At 33.1% G+C, this 16,857-nt stretch overlaps 2 protein-coding genes across 6 annotated transcripts in view; both read right to left on the bottom strand.

The window, feature by feature from the left end:
* Positions 1-11,136, bottom strand: part of LOC115237332 (protein phosphatase 1 regulatory subunit 3C) — a 25,398-nt gene extending 14,262 nt beyond the window's left edge. For 2 of the 3 annotated variants that reach the window (XM_029810317.1, XM_029810316.1), the window contains exon 1: positions 10,556-11,135. The gene's annotated coding sequence lies outside the window, so the exon portion shown is untranslated. Of the gene's footprint in view, positions 1-10,555 lie in introns of all 3 variants that reach the window. The other variant, XM_029810314.1, reaches the window with a different exon arrangement.
* Positions 11,137-14,554: 3,418 nt separating this feature from the next.
* The window catches only part of LOC115237327 (poly [ADP-ribose] polymerase tankyrase), a 7,026-nt gene continuing 4,723 nt past the window's right edge, over positions 14,555-16,857 (bottom strand). For all 3 annotated transcript variants that reach the window (XM_029810307.1, XM_029810306.1, XM_029810305.1), the window contains exons 10-11: positions 15,969-16,501; positions 14,555-15,871 (exon numbers count right to left, since the gene is read on the bottom strand). In XM_029810307.1, coding sequence (XP_029666167.1) covers positions 15,281-15,871; positions 15,969-16,501 — 1,124 coding nt within the window. In that variant the 3' untranslated portion in view covers positions 14,555-15,280. The remainder of the gene's footprint in view (positions 15,872-15,968; positions 16,502-16,857) is intronic.

Here is a 16,857-nt window from a genome sequence, read left to right on the forward strand (position 1 = left end):
TAATTGCGATAATAACTTTTACGGGGGGTGCGGGGTATGAGAGAATTGTATAGAGAAAACTTATTATAAAAAACATAAATACTATATACTGTTTACGAAATCGTTTGTCATATAAGTATATATGTATATAAGTAAGAGTCGAGATTATATATCACACAATATTATCATGCATTTTGCTCCATCTATCAATGATGTAGCAAGGATAGATTGCTTGGTCTAACAAATCACACAAAAAATCTTATCATTTCTTACTATAAGTCATATTATTATTTTCGTGTAATTTTCCGAAGTTGAAATATGCGCGATGCATCAACAATATATATCATCAAATCGTTGAATAATACAATACGATAAGAGAGTGATTCATCCATTTTCGTTATTAATCGATAACTATCCATTATATGAATAATATAATATATATATATATATATATACTAAACAAAAAAATAAAATTTGATAAAATTTGATTTGGTAATAGCTATATAATTAGTCATTTTTATTTATGTATGAAAGAGCAATATTAAAAAATGATGATATCTATTTAATATAATATTTTTATGATCAGTAATCACACACACACAAAATTATAATTATTTTCGCGTAATAAAATATTAATAAATTGATGCACGTTACCGGGAAGAAATTAGATTAAAATTTTATCTCATATTAGCCAAAATTATTGTAACTTCGCTTTAAATAGCAAGACTTTTATGTAATTCCATCGAACAATAATCGATAATCCAGATTCATCAACAATGCCTTCATCTTGTCAATGCTTTCATTATCGCGTTTGCAAGCAATAAATCTTCGACATGCTTCGTTGCACGTCTATTCATCGATTTGATGACACGCGGCAAGCGTGTTGCATTTTCCTCCTGAGACTCATCGTTGCGTATTCGAGCGTGATATATTGGGCCGTGATATTTTTATCGTTCCCGAAGAGACCGCGGAATGAACAGACTTTAACTCACGGTCTTAATTCGCGATTCGACATGCCTCGTTACATCTCTATTTACGGCGCGTTGCACTTTATCGAGATGCATCGTCACGTGTTCGAAGTGATTTTCTTTTCTTCCACGCACAGAAAGATGAAAAGAAGAAATTTTTCATCCAGCTAATGATCAGATTGAATTATCATCCATTAATTTCGTAAATAATTAGGTAAACGTTATATAATAAACATTTTGAATAATAATATGAAATTTTGTTAAAGATATTCATTACTGCATTTGGAATATTTTTTCATGGATATTTATAACATAATGCATCTGGTGTAATCCCAGACATTTAATTACAAATATAAAAAATGAAGAGACAAATTAAATATTTAAAAAAAAAACTTTTAGATATTCTTTTCTTTTCCGAATAAATTCCGAGGTTATTCCAGCATTATTCAAATAATTTTGAAATTTGCATTGAAATAAAAATTGATGACACCAATGACGCAATTTTTTCCGCTTTTTATAGAAGCAACAGAATGGGATAGATATGTCACCAGTAGGAATTTATCGTTTGGCCTTTTCTGTTTATACGAGTGGGGTCGGGTCATGTGGAGGAGCACGCGACATGATTGCAGCGAGTGTCAGATATGTACAAGTTCGATAGGCGATCAAACGCATTTGTGACGATGCATTTTTCTTCGCTTCGATTAATGTATATACTGATGATATTATATCTTTGTAAAATTTATAATTTTTATAATTTTATAACTTTTATAATTTTAATAAGTTTTTTATTTAAAATTAATATTTACCCCCGTTTCTAAATGTAATTTTCGCCATCGACAAAATAAATAATTATGTTGACGATCATGTGCTAAAGTTTATAGCAATGATATAATTCATGATAATGATATAGTTCATACACACTAATTTATATGAAGAATGCGATATCCTCTTTTATCTTGAAAAATATAGTTCATTATTTTTGCACACTCTAAAGATAAAACGATCACTCTATCTAATGTAATTATTTATTAGTAATTTTGCAAGTTAATGACAAATATATTAGATAATATTTACATTTAACATTTTCTGAGTCATTTTACGCTTTCGCTTTATTTAATGCATTAGACATTACATTTCTGTTTTTCTCATTTCTTCATACTTCGATTTCATCCTTGAAATAACTTTATGTGATCTGAGATATTTTTATACTTAATTATTAGATTGGAGAATTCACACATTTTGTATTCTTACATATTGCAATATTTCTTCAATATAGGTACACTTTTTATATAAAAGTATAAAAAGTAAATATTGCAAAACGTGATATGTCTGTAATCTTGCAAATTTCATATTTCGCAAAAAGAATTCGAAACTATTCTGGTGCTTCATGAGAAAGCATCTGTGGCACTTAAATAAAGCGCGCCGTAAAATTTCAATTATACATGGCGGCTCCTTTTCTTTCGTCAAGAATCGAGCACTATCCGGTCTCGTGACTTGTTGTGGAAAATTGCGCAGTCGTCAAACTATTTCGGATATACTCGTGGTCAAATTTAGAAAAGGCCCATCCTCTTGCGCTTCATGTCGCGAAACACATCACGGCCTTGGACCGAGTCCAATTGTCCACGCTCTAAACTCTAAGGTAAATGTAAACTCGCGCGTATCATCAAAGAGCGGAAAAGCGAGTCTCAGCCTAATTGCGAATTGCTTGAAATAGGAAACCTTAACCCCGCGTCTTATGATACTTGCGCTGGTTCACAAATAACAAACTCTAATAAGAAGCAAATGTGATTTAAAGAATAACAATTATAATTTAACATAACGAGAAATTGAGCCAAAACCCATCTAGATTTCTAGTTGTATTCTCCTAAGAAGAGAAAATTCGACGATATTCTTCTATTTTTACAATACATTTTATGTAGAGACTATACTAAATTTTTCAGCTTACATTTTATGTAGTATAACTTATGTGTTTATTAGGCGCAAAGTGAGCACGCAAATTACCGAGCATGAAACATCTGCATTGATAAAATTATGGAGCATATGCTTTATGCTCTTTCTATTTATACACATACAGACACATAAAAAAGAATGGTCACTTTTGATATTTTTATAATCTTGCAATTTAATGTATAGGAAAAATACAGTACTAGGTTTCTATGTCAATGACCTTATCAATTAAGAAAGTAGAGCCACGTGTGGAATGGAGAGTATATCTTTTAAACGAGTTTTTTATCCGAGACAATATGCGATGAATGAAATCTGTCTCATAAATCTGTCTCATAAATCTAACTATATGATTTGAAACATACTATTTATATGTTCATCTCATTGGATAGATCATCACTCATCGCTCGGAACGAGTGGAAGACGTGTTAAATATTTGACTGGGCCATCAGATTCAAAAGACAAAAAATGCACATTTAAGAATGAATTACGCAATACAATTATAAAAATCAAAATATTACGTATGCAACTTACAATCGCGATAAAATATTAATTTTAAGTAAAAGCCTATATGCTGATCGTATAGAATTTTTATAATTGCAAATATCAAACAAATATTTAATATAATTGTCCGTTTGATATTTGTGAAAAAATTCAAATTTGTTGTATATAATCAATAATTAATAATTAAAAATAAACTTGAAAAAATTTAAGAAACGAGAAAGTTATAATCTAAAGTTTTATAAAAATAAATTTTGAAATACTGCAACAACTTAGACTATTATCTATTAATTAGTTTTATTGATTTTATTTCGAATCTTTCTTCTAATAGTTTTAATTCTTACATAATTTTCAATCTATTTTTGAAATTACACAATCTTTCATAAATTTAAATATTTGTTAAGTAAAATATAATAAATTTATAAATTCAGTTGCTGATACACTTTTATATGTTACATATCATAATATAAAATAAAATAAAATGAATAAATGAATTTATATACCATATAATCTCAAGTCACCCAGAAAAATCGAAAGAAAGTCGTAAAAATGTCAATTATCATTATCAAATGTGCACAACGACAGATTATTTAACTGAGAAAATATTATGAAGTAACACAGCATCTATGCAGCAGATATCCCAGTTTTGTGAAAACAATTGTCGTTATCAGTCCTCAGAATTTTACTATATCAAAAGATGATAAGCTAGGTGGGATTAGTATGATAGATAATAAAAGCGAGTAAAAAAGATGTCAAATACTGCGTACATTAAAAAGAAATTTCTTTGAAACAATGCCTAATTTCCAATTTAATTCATCTCATTTCTATTACGTTAGCCATCGTAATTGATAATTGACCATATCAATAGTATAACTGCATCCAATTACTTAATGATAACTGTTTCATCTTCTCCTCATAAAAATCTTGAATTTTCATTTCTGTTACGATAAAATTGTACACTTATTCAAGTAATAAAAATATGTAAAAAGTAAAAAAATAGAAAGAAACAGTAGAATTATTATACAATAATTGCCATTACTATTATCTACACATACATTTAAAGAATTTCAAATAAATTATGATGTAAATTACTATCGTAGGATATAAAATTGTTTTATTCCACTGTATTATGATTTGCCGACAACCTGACAAATATTCGAATCAAATTTAATCGTGTATACGAAAACATATGTTGCTATCGGTTTCGACAGTTTTACCGGTATAGCGTGACTTTTGTTTGTCGCTCCGTAACGTGCGATATTGCCTGATACAACATTTAATCGGAGTCACCTTGCAGCTCAAGACACATATTTTTTATCGTTGAGGAAAAGAGAGCGAAAGAGGACGCGTCCGATTTGATTGCGTTAAAAATGAACTTGCGAGCGATCGAGGTGGCGAATGACGTTTTCAATGACGTCGATCGGAGTTGTCTCGAAACTGACAGCGCGAGGAGGGTGAAATCGTACACGTGAGTGCGGACGACCGCGCGAATCACCCCGATTTCGCTTCTCATGAATACGACATTCCGCAAATAGCACGATGCTCCTATTCTGTCGCATGAATCAGTTGGCAAAAATAAAGACAGAATGATGATCGTGAATGGAAACAGTTGTCGTTTTGTCGAATGTGTTATAGATTCCACGAAACTCTAACAAACAATTCTGATCTCCTCACTCTACAAAATATTTGCAGAAAATAAACGAACAAAAGATATTTTGCATAAAATCAAATGAAGTTTAGCTTTAAGCATAACTAAAAATTTCAGATATATAATGTTTAGGTAGAGAAATTTGTTATAATTTATACAAAAATAGTATCATATAAATAGAAAATTTTCATTTAAAAGTAATAATTTATTGGTAAATGTATATTATATTTCTTTAATGATTAAGTAATTTCTGATAATTAATTTCATGAACAAGATTAAATTTAGAAGATAAATAATTGATAGAATTGCTTAATTAATTACGTTCTTTTTGTTCGAATAAACACTTTATTGATACTGTATCTAGTATCGCATTCTAATTATAACTGTTGATCCGGACGTGAAATATAAAAGAATTGGCTTTATCAAGAAGAGACAAATGACACCGAAATCTTTGTGTATGCCTGACCTACGATAATCTCGATATCATATTACTCGGTCTGTGCATCAAAGTGACCAGAAGAATGTAAACGATGTACATGAGAATGTAAATATTATACCGACTAACCTTGAACTGCTGCTCTTTGCCATTTTGTCAGGCACGCATACATTACTGTTACTTAAAAAAAAAAAAACTTGCTTTTTTAAAACAACGCATTCCAAACAAAGAAATTCTTATAATAAATTGAATTTTAAGATCTATGAAATAACATAGATCTTTCAATCAAAATTTTATAACAAATTTGCGTGCAAAAAAATATCTGCAATAATTTCAAATAATTCTAAAAGCGTAAATCAATGAGAGTAAACCAATTGTCATCTTTCTAGCAAGAAAAATTAGATTTACATTAGGTAGAGAAGATCATTTTGCTATTAATAAGATATTTTAAAAACATGAAAAACCCCTATATATTTCCATCGCATTGATGCTAAGAAAGTGAAGAATATCAATATTTGTCACAAATTTTTATCTAAAGTTATGATATGTGTTATGTTTGCTCATTACATTCATTACTTTCGTTACTCTTTTTTTTTTATGAATCGATGAGTAACGATTAATATACTTAGTAAGTCATAATAAATTTTGATTACAACGATAATTTGTTCAAATTTAAATTTACATTGTGCAAGTGTACAGTTATTCGCAAAACGTAAAGGCTTTAAACGTAAAAAGGTAACCGATTATCATAAAAATGATAATGAACTGAGGAAAAGAGACATTCCTCAACCGGTTTTACCTTTTCACATGCATGTCACAAGAGAAACGAACATAAATCGAATCCAGTCGAAAGCGGAAGAACCGGTCGACGGAATTTGAATACCTTTATTTCAATTCAGGTCCCGCGATTAGACTACGAGTACGTGATATAAAATGTAGTTTGGAAATTATTTGGGGACTTGTATTCTAATTCGTCTGTTCCTTAATGCTACGCTTTATGATCATTGCCTATCGAAATTTTAAATAATTAAAGTAATTAAAGATGATATAATTATTAGTCAAGCATTTAAAACAGTTTTAATTTATCTCCTTGATTAAATAATTATTCATAAATGTATCCTAATTACTGAAAATAAATTTACTTTCTTTGCTACGATTAATGACGAACTTAATTAAAATCTTTTTTAAAATATTGCTTATTCTCTATTTTTTATTTTAGATATTTCCATTTGCTTTCGGTCCAAAATAGAAAGAATTTTCTATAAAATCGCATCTGCTGCCTATAAAATTATATCTGCTACAAATACAAATCGAGAACGCGAGTTCTGTCCAACCATAAAAATTTGACAGAGTTATCTATAGAAATGTTTTTTTTATTACTGCTACATGTCGCCAGACATCCACGCGACGAGCACGTGAAAGAGCTCATGTGTATAAATGGCGTTCAATGAATCGTAGTTCCTATCTTCAGAATCAGACGATTCATATCCGATACTTTCAGCACAGAGCATTTTTTTTTTGTATTTTTTTCTTTTTTACTCACAATCAGACGAAGGCGCCGCTGAGGTCGAATCTTCTCGGCCTTATCGCCTCCGTATTTCTGGTTCGAAGCAGTAATGATAACCGATATTTATCCTCGGTTTTCTCTCTTTGTCTCTCTCTCTCTCTCTCTCCGACAATTAGCTCTAATGCCCTCGTCGATCGCGGAATCTTACCGAACAAAGTTTAATCGTGCCGAAACTATGCACACACGCGATGTCAAAGCAGGAAATAAAAAATTTTAAATATCTATTTCTAAATATATGAAAAAATTAGAAGATGCCAAATACTTATTTCCATATTTGATTGTTTGATATTTGCTAATATAACGTTAATTAAAATGAAAATCTCTTTCCTGACGTAAAAAAGAATGATATACTGATTTAAGAACTATAGACCATTTTAATTTACTCATTTCAATAATAAAAAGAATAAATGTTAAAATTTAGAAGCAAATAAATTATTTCTTAATAGTTCTTGATACAAAAAATGCTTGTTATTATATAATCATCATATCATCTTATAATCCTTTGCAAATTATCTTCCAAGTATCGAAAGAAATACACTTTGTTATACTTAATTAACTATGGCGCCTTACTTTTTTTCGTGATATCTGATGTAATACCATTCGAGAATCACGTGGCTCCAAATTTACTTTTTCTTTTAAGCGCTACGACGTGAGAGATCAGTAGACAAAATCGAAAGACTGATAAGAGGTATCGTAAATTTTTTATTGGATGTCATGTTCAAATTTTCCTTCCTCATATGTAATTCCTTCCTAATAATGTAATTATTTATTGATAGTATTGCTATTCTCTCTATATTACATAAAAAACAAAGTATACGTTTACATATCTAAAGATATTTAACGAAATATAAGACACATACTGATTTCTCAACGAATTTTCATATAGACTTATAAAACAATTCAGTTTACATCTTTATTAGAATAAAATTTAATTAATTATTTATGAGAATAATATCAACTTTTACCGATAATAAACATTCATAGAAAAGATATCGAGATTTTAATATGATCTGACAATACAAAATTGTATTCAGATTTACAATCAAAATTTTTTTTCACTATACATTCGAATATTCAGTCTTCGTGATCTTTTCTTTTCTTTACGGGAAATATTTTTTTGCGATAATCGGCAGACAAGCTTTCTCCGGAAGCGAGTGCTTCAACATGCACATATGTGGAACTACATGTGAACGAATAGGAATTATATATGAATGCCATGCTTCATATGCCAGTTCGATAGAATTTTGCGTGGGCGTGCGCGAGGGACGATTGACCGGAAAACATACAAGTTTTCCTGCGGGGGCACGAAAGCACGCGGTCACACACACACACGCATACGACGCGTGAATGTCGTCCGGAAAAGCGCTAAGCTGGTTTCGAGAAAATGTCTCATATATCATGGACATGGAGCATATTGGACGCACGTTTATGAATCTCTCAAGAGGTTCGATGCAAGAAATTTTCATTTTTGAAAATTGAAAATTTTATCAAGCTCAATTCATTGAGAACCAATTTTCTTTTCTTCTATTGCTCAATTAATTGATTGACAAAATTAAATTAGTGTTTATTAAAATTGATTTAATAAAATAACTGGGGCAAAGAATTTTTTGAGAGAACTGTTAGATCAATTACGCAAGGCTTGATTAATGTAGATACTAATTCACATGAAATGATATAATATATAACACGAGCGTGAATTACACAGGTTATCGTTTGCGGAAGTTATCTCGGATCTTGTTTGCAAACAAAGAATCCCCTTCGTGAAACAATAACACGTGTGGCGAACGCACGTACAGTTACTTTGACTCGTTGCGAAGAAATTCCGAATATGCGTGTAAATGATTATAGCCTGTTTAGCTAAAATTCACACGTTATCTTTTATCGTAATTATTTCTCGTTTTTATCACGCAATTTCATAATAAAATATATAACAAGCTATCCAATTAATGTCGCAATTACATCGGAATTTTTTTGCCACCTAACAAAAATATCGCATCGATAAACAAGGAGCAAGAGTTCAATTAAAGAGAACTCACAAAAAAATTTATTCTCGGTATTTTCCACTATTGGAAACATCCATGGTTCATAAGATCAGAACCTGATCTTATCTTCGTTTTACATTTTAATCTCACGCACGTTTTCGCAACACGTGCTTTCCTTTCTAAAATCAAGTTAAAACCTAACTTAAAAAAAAAAAAAAAAAAAAATTTTACAAAAAATTTTTTTTCTAGGAGTTTTTCATATAAAAATTTATATTTGTATAAATTAAACTTTCGCTATAATCCGAGTTATCTGTTCGCGTCACATTTGTTTCAAAATCTGAGTTTTATCTCATCCTCATTTTATGCCTAAATTCAATGTCATCTATACATTAGTCAGAATCAAACCATAGCATTGATAATAAAGTGTCAAGCATAACACAATCTTTATTTTGTAAACAGAATCTTTATTTTGTTGGATATAAATAAATCGTACTCTCGCATGTGTCAAATGTGAAATTCGCGACTACAAGTTATTCCCAGCCGCAAGGGAAACATCCAGGTTTATTGCAGATGTACGCATCATTTCAGAGCAGTGCGTGTGTAAATGGAGTACTGCACCGTCGCGTTCGCTCGTAACTGATACAATATGTTGGGATAAGTTGAATTTTTTGAATATTATAGAATTTTTTGACTACAGATATAAAAAATATACTTTACGCCAATTACTATAATTTATATTTTGAAATACATTGAGTAAATATAGAAGCTATGTGAATATATCTAACAATGAGCTTATTGAAAAATGATAATATCAGCTTCAGTAATTTTCATATACGCATACATTTGTAATATTACGATCTCTATGATATTCAAAGTAGACAATACAAAATTTCAGAAGCAAGAGTATCTCTCAAATATATATGGCAAAAACAAAAAATTATAATCGAAGAATCTATCTTATTGTTAGCTTTAAGAGTTATCAATTATTACAATACAATTTTATTGTATTATTGATTCATTTTTCAGTATTAACTGTATTTCCAAACATTCTTAATTTATTAAATTATATAACATTAATTATTAAAGAAATTGGAAAACCAATGTCATTGTGACATATAAGTGAAGATGTTTCAATACAAATATATTTTCTTTTTATATTAAAAGAAAATATCTTTTGGCATTTAGCATGTTCAAACTTCAACTGTCGCTGCGACACAGAAAACTTTCTAATCTAAATAAAATATACTCTCTCTCTCTTAACTCCATCCGTATTTTCTGTTATTTTATTGAACGGACTTTTTTATTTACGAACATGATAAAACGAAACGATGAATAAAAGAGCTTTCTTTCATTAAATATTAAACTCGAAATTAATCGTGTCTGTATCATTGGCGAATCGTTCGCATCGTAAGTGCTCGGAATAGAATCATTCTATCTCGCGAGATCTAGCATGCAAAGGATGTACATATTGCCCACGCGTGAGATGTTAATGAACCAATGAAGAGCGATAAAGAACAACGAGTTACTTACTGTTTCTCGCAGTAATGATAGATCCCTCCGACACAACGGGGAATGGATATAAGGAACCTTCGTGGACGTTTCCTTCGTTTCTTTACGTCAGTTCCCACCGACGTTTTTCTTTCTCACGAGATTGTCCCCTTTTTTGCTCTTTTTACTCCGCAACTTTGAGACCGGAAATCGAGTTGTCAGTTGTAGCTGCGTCTTTCTCTCCGGAAAAATAATCCGGAACTCGAGTATACCGCGATTATTGAATTTCGATCTTTATTAGGCGAACGATGTATAAAAGAAATCTATATATATATATACGTCGATCATGTATAAAGGATCGATAGAATTGTTGGACGGATCTCTCTCTCTCTCTCTCTCTTTCTCTCTTCCTCTCACATGTTAATAACCGCTGTGCAGCGCATCGCACGCGTGTCCGTCACCGACTCCGTCGCACACGACCGACAGCGGCCTTTATCTTAATCCGTCGCCATTCGATCGAACGTTCCTCGACCGATACACGAAAAGTCGCGAGATCGCGATATCATTCGAAAAGAGCGAGAGTTCAACCTCTGCCTCGCGGAATTCGGACGGCGCGCCGTCAATCGCGCGGTACTAATCTCTGTCTTCGACTACGTCCGACGCGCGTTTGAATTGAACGCAGGGCGCGAGCCGGCCGGCGGCGTGAACGCGCGCATGCGCGCCCACTGTCATGCGTGACATTCACGTGATCGCGGCGCCTTTACGAATCGAAGTGGCGCGCGAGTCACGTGCTTTTGGCATTCTTCGCGGTTTGCAGCCGACGGGTTGATTTTCTCGCGCTATAATATGTTGCAGCGGAGCGAGCACGATTTTAATATACCGGTTCTGTCTGCGGCGCCAGCCTTTTAACGTGTTCCATTTATTGCGAGAATATCTTTTCTCCCCTTCCCCTTTGAAAAATTGCCGTGTTACGCGGTATCGCGAATACGATACGCACGCGGCTCGGTGCAAGACGGTGTCTGGAGTCGACCTTGCGAACTCTCGCACGTGTAACTTACTTGACGTAACCGGCGTCAAATCTCCTTCGGCGGTCTGCCGACGCTGTTTATGTGGAATTTACCACGCATAAGCGAGAAGCGTTTGTCTATTAATAGTACGTCTGTAACATGAAATATGCATGTCGTGATAAACAGGTGTCGTTGACGTACCGGATTGAGCTGGATATAATGACAGTGCGCATATTGGTATTTTTAGTGTTAACAACCGAGTCGCGCGATTATCGCACTGCATAAAATTATCTTTCCATACCGTGAAACAATTTCGTGAGAAAATAAAAGTTATATTTGCATTGCGATTTAAATTTTCGTATGATAAAATGTACATCTCCTTCTTATACAGTAAAAATATACATAATGATATTTTATAATTAACAGGACGCAAGATAACGAATAAACAAGTGACAGAAAATAATATTACGATTTGCAGCATTGGGTTTTCTTTTTAATGAAATACGAGATAAAGAGTAAAAAGATATCGCGAAAGAGATTATTATTAAAGTGCCACTTAATGGCGCCAACGATCAGAATATGACGATTCATCAAACGATATAGCACGGTGCGTGAACATGCATTACATTAACATAATTTATAAAAGATTCGTCGCTGCGTGATTTTCCATTGAAGGAACGGCCGACGAGAACGTGACAGACGTCTGTAGATGTCTAATAGACTTTTTTTTTCTATCTGTATTCCTCACTGGGAGCGCACGAAACGAGAACAAACGATCGGTATTGGTCGTTGCAATTTAATTTTTGCAAATTTTTCCCATCCGAGGAATATATCAACAGAGTCGAACTTGTTTTTGCTTTCAATGATATCGAGGATATCGTCGAAAAAACGCGCGAAATGATACCCTTTACACAGTTTAAAGTTTAGACCTATATTATACTAGCAAAGTATACACAAAAATTTCTGTAGGTTGCTCTTAAGATATGTGCGTATTTAAGAATGTATTTACTGTTGCTGCACGTTAAAAGAACGTGCTACGTTGTGATCATGCAAATTGATCCCGATATTAAAGTATTCAGACATGATCATATGTTACATCGCGATTATAAATTATAATAACATACATTCTAGCATTAATTAGCAGAACGCATTCTGCGGCTAACCATTTTTAGTCTCATAAAATTCATTATTTCGTTACGGGGAAAAATAGATAAAATATCAATATTTATAGCGTTAATATCAAAGAGGAATTTTGCTCCGCGCACAAAAGTAATATAAAATAAATATATTATAAAATGTTACTCCTCTTTTATTCAATTAGGAAATACTTTGGTAAACAAAACTTTCAGACTAATAAAAATACAAAAAAAAGAAAAAAAAAGGATCATAGATAATAAAGTATCATAAGTAATTTATCTGCTATACAACGAAGCATATAATGTTATTGATTTTGTTATAACATCAATGTATATAACATGCATCTTCTCAGAATGTATTTCGAATATATCTTGCATCATACAAAAAGAGCTTTGAAATCGAAAAAATGCCGTGGATGATGTAACATAATATAGTTCATAAAGTAGATGACACTAACGGATGATTGAATGAAGAGAAGCGAGGGATACCCGCACAATATTATGGATTAAACTGTTTATCGAATGTAACTGTTTACTTATATAAATTAAATCTCACGATATAGCTATGCAACACGCGCTGAAAATATTTACGTTTTAATGAGTTTCATTGGATGATGCTTGTATACATCGAAGATATCGGTGCTCAGGCATCCTGTTAGTTGAGAGAGAAACAAGATTTTTGCAATTGGCTGATAAAGAAATTTACAAATATCGATGTTAATGCTAAAAGCGCGTATTATAATGGAGCACAACTTTAATAATTCTTGGGCAGATGATTTATGAGGGAAAGGAGAAATTGTTTGTATGTGCTTTTTTAATCCTAAAAACATCGCACAAGAGGATAAAATAAAGTACAGACAAAAACTCACGCGTTAACAATTAAAGAAAGTCATTGTTTTTCTTCATAAGTCTCTCGTTCTCTTACAAGTAGAACACAGTGGTAATATGTATGCACTTCATATATATAATTCTGGCCTATTACTGCATATCTGCTTTACATGAAAATATTGTACTATCGGCATTAAAGCAGATGCAGTAGCGCAGAGAAATCATTAGCTCTGTGTCCATGTTCTGTCACAGATAATCGGTAGCAGTTTACTTAAAATGAATTTGAAACTCCCATAAATACAAAGAGTCGCCCCATCACCTAGAGAATAATTGTTAAGACTATTGCAATTGCGATTGTGGTGTTCGTTTCTTGCTATATGCGGTCGTATTATTTTTATATATATTTGCGTAGTTGTTTCTCTTTTTAATTACAATGAAATAATTTTGTATGCAATATGTACCCTGAATAATTAAAGACGGCATTTCTAATGAGATCAGTATGTTCGATATTCAGCTTGCTTAGAAAAATTATTATTCCTTGAACGGCGTTATGCGTATCTTGAAGTAAAGCTAATTCGATTATTTAATAAATCGTTTTTCGATGTCATAATAATTTGCAGCTACGTATTATACCCGGCCCTGACAATGCGTACGAGTTTTGTTTTCAGAGTTACTTGCAGCGCGTAGATATCTTTTGATATCTTCTTTCCTCCAAAAACAAGTTGACATTAATAAAATAGCTATATTATCTTGGTAAAAAGAGGCTGTACAGTATTTGAAAAATCGCTATCGAATTATATAGGAACCCCATTGATTACATTTACGAAATATTAAAGAATAGAGATAATTATGAATTTTATATACAATACTTACGCTAAGACTATAAATGTTATATGCATTGTAAGTAAAGTCCGAAATGTAAAAGAGCATCTATATTAATAATTAAATAAACTTTATAATATAAAATAAAATAATAATAGTTTACAGATATATCTCTCTCGGTTGGATAGCTTCTTAAAATAAAAATACAAAAATTATTCATACCATGTAATATTAAAAAAATTTTTCAATATATATATATAGAAAAAAAAAACGAATTTATATTTGTACATATAAATATACATTTTATCATACACATATTGCAGACTTTACTTATAATGTATATATCAAATCGATTAATTTATATTATAGCTACTATATTATGTGTGAGACGACCAGTTAAATTACATTCTTTCTTCGATGATTTTATATACTTTCAAGATCAAATATTTTTTCCTATCCTTTTAATTTTTTCCACGCAAAACATGTGTCAATATAAATTAGGTTTCCCATATGTATACGAATACATTGCAATTTCTTTTAATACTGACTAACCTAGGAACACACTAATTGACACATCAAATCTGATGTAAGAAACGCACACTTGCAATCTATATCGATATATACATCATAATCAATATACATCTATCTCCGCTTGGACTGTGCTTAAATAATATCACGTTTAAATGCTATGAATAAGCTATTACAACGGCCATTTCCTTTTTTTAAGTAGTTTAGATATTATTTTGGAATAAAATATTCTATAAGTGCATATATTTCGGTCACACACATCAACACGCGCGCGCGCTCTGTTACTTTCGCACAGTTCCATTCTAATAAATTAAAAATGGAAGAACTGATGGAGTTAAATACGAAATAGCTCGCGCTTTTTATGTCCGCGACAATGCATTGCATGTCCTCGGTCTCTGACAGCAACAGAGGCTGCGCAATCTCGCCGCGGGACCCGGCTCTTTCGATCACCGTTCCTCGACGCCCTCGCTACCGCCGCCTTCCTGCTGGGGTCTCGCGATTTGATATGTAATAAGATATTCGGGATACGCTTGTTCGCCTCGATAGACAACGTATTCGGGAAATACCAAGCCACCCTGCGACGGCCTACCCATTACACTATGATGACCGGGAGGGGCGTGCGCCATTTTCATCGCCGAGAATTGTAAAAATGACTTACCGAGCGTAACTCTACACAGCAGTAAGTGTCTATGACAAATATAACAGCTTCTGTCCTTATGCGCGGGACATCCGGTACCACCACATATACCATAAACATATTGATTGCTTTTGCTGCTGTGCTCCGCGAAATATATACCAGCACCAAACATTCCGCCGATATACGCGTGCCGCTCGTCAAAGCCTTTTTGAACGATGGCGTTGATGAATGGACTTCCGTGAAACAACATTCTCTCATTCGCCTGTGATACTGTCGAACTGGAAGTACCCCTCGGTCCAGTACCAGGAGAAGCGGGAGCGGCTGCGCCGACTTCTTCAGCTACTTCCTGTCGTCTATGAGCATAACGCTCCCACAATTTGCGATTCTGAACTTTTTGTATCTAAAAAATATATAATACCTTTTTTAATTAAAAAAATTACTGATAAAAACATTATTAATTATTATTCTTGATATAGTTAAATAATAGTTATACGTACTCTAACTATATTATATCGAGAAAAGATACCGCCAGAGTGGCCGTTATCCCTGTGTTGCCTAATAGTACTTTGCATTTCTTCTTCAACAGCCAAGAATTCTTTGTCCTCCGCTAATAAATCCACTAATAATGTCCCGGGATTTATGGAAGGTTGCCAAAGAGAACCCGCTGCTGTGTTTAACAGCTTGTCCATGCCTTTAATTAATTTATGTCTGTAGCCATAAGCTGATACTCCAACTTGCTTCAAATCCTCATGACCCATTTCTGCTAGTATATCTAAAGTAATTTGCTCGCGTTCGAACAGCTCGAGTAAATGTTCCAAACCGAGGCTCTGCAGGAAACCAGCGACAGTCGTGATGGAACTGTTGTGTTCTTTACATAAGTCCTTGGACTCTTTCTCGGAGCATGGTTCGCTTGGCGGCATTGGACTTAGACACGATGTCGGACGAGCCAATGGTACGCATAAAGTCATAGCTGCTCCGGATGGCATGATAACTGTTTCTTGAGTGAGAGGCGGCGGTGGTGTAACGGGAACTAGGCAAAAGCGAAAAAAATATAAATAATAATAAGTATACATATATTCTCTCTCTCTCTCTCTCTCTCTCTCTCTCTCTCCCCTGCCAGCAATCGCTTGATGACTGGCGCGAATTGCGAGGAGGCAATATATTCGATGCGTGCATGCGAAGGTTCTTGGCCCTCGCTCACGCACCGTTAAACGTCAGCCTTAACCGAGCAGTGTTCGAGGTCGCGTGCAGTCGAATACACGCGGAACAAACGCAATTAATTCGATCGCCGATTCGCGCCGCTGACCCTCCGAAGCTTCGAAAATAAACAAACATTCGCCGTGGAACGAAGATGCCGGAAGCGTCGTCCGCGCGTTAAAAAAAAAA

This window comes from Formica exsecta, unplaced genomic scaffold, assembly GCF_003651465.1.
Source record: "Formica exsecta isolate Colony F162 unplaced genomic scaffold, ASM365146v1 scaffold290, whole genome shotgun sequence".
Classification (NCBI taxonomy): Eukaryota; Metazoa; Arthropoda; class Insecta; order Hymenoptera; family Formicidae; genus Formica; species Formica exsecta.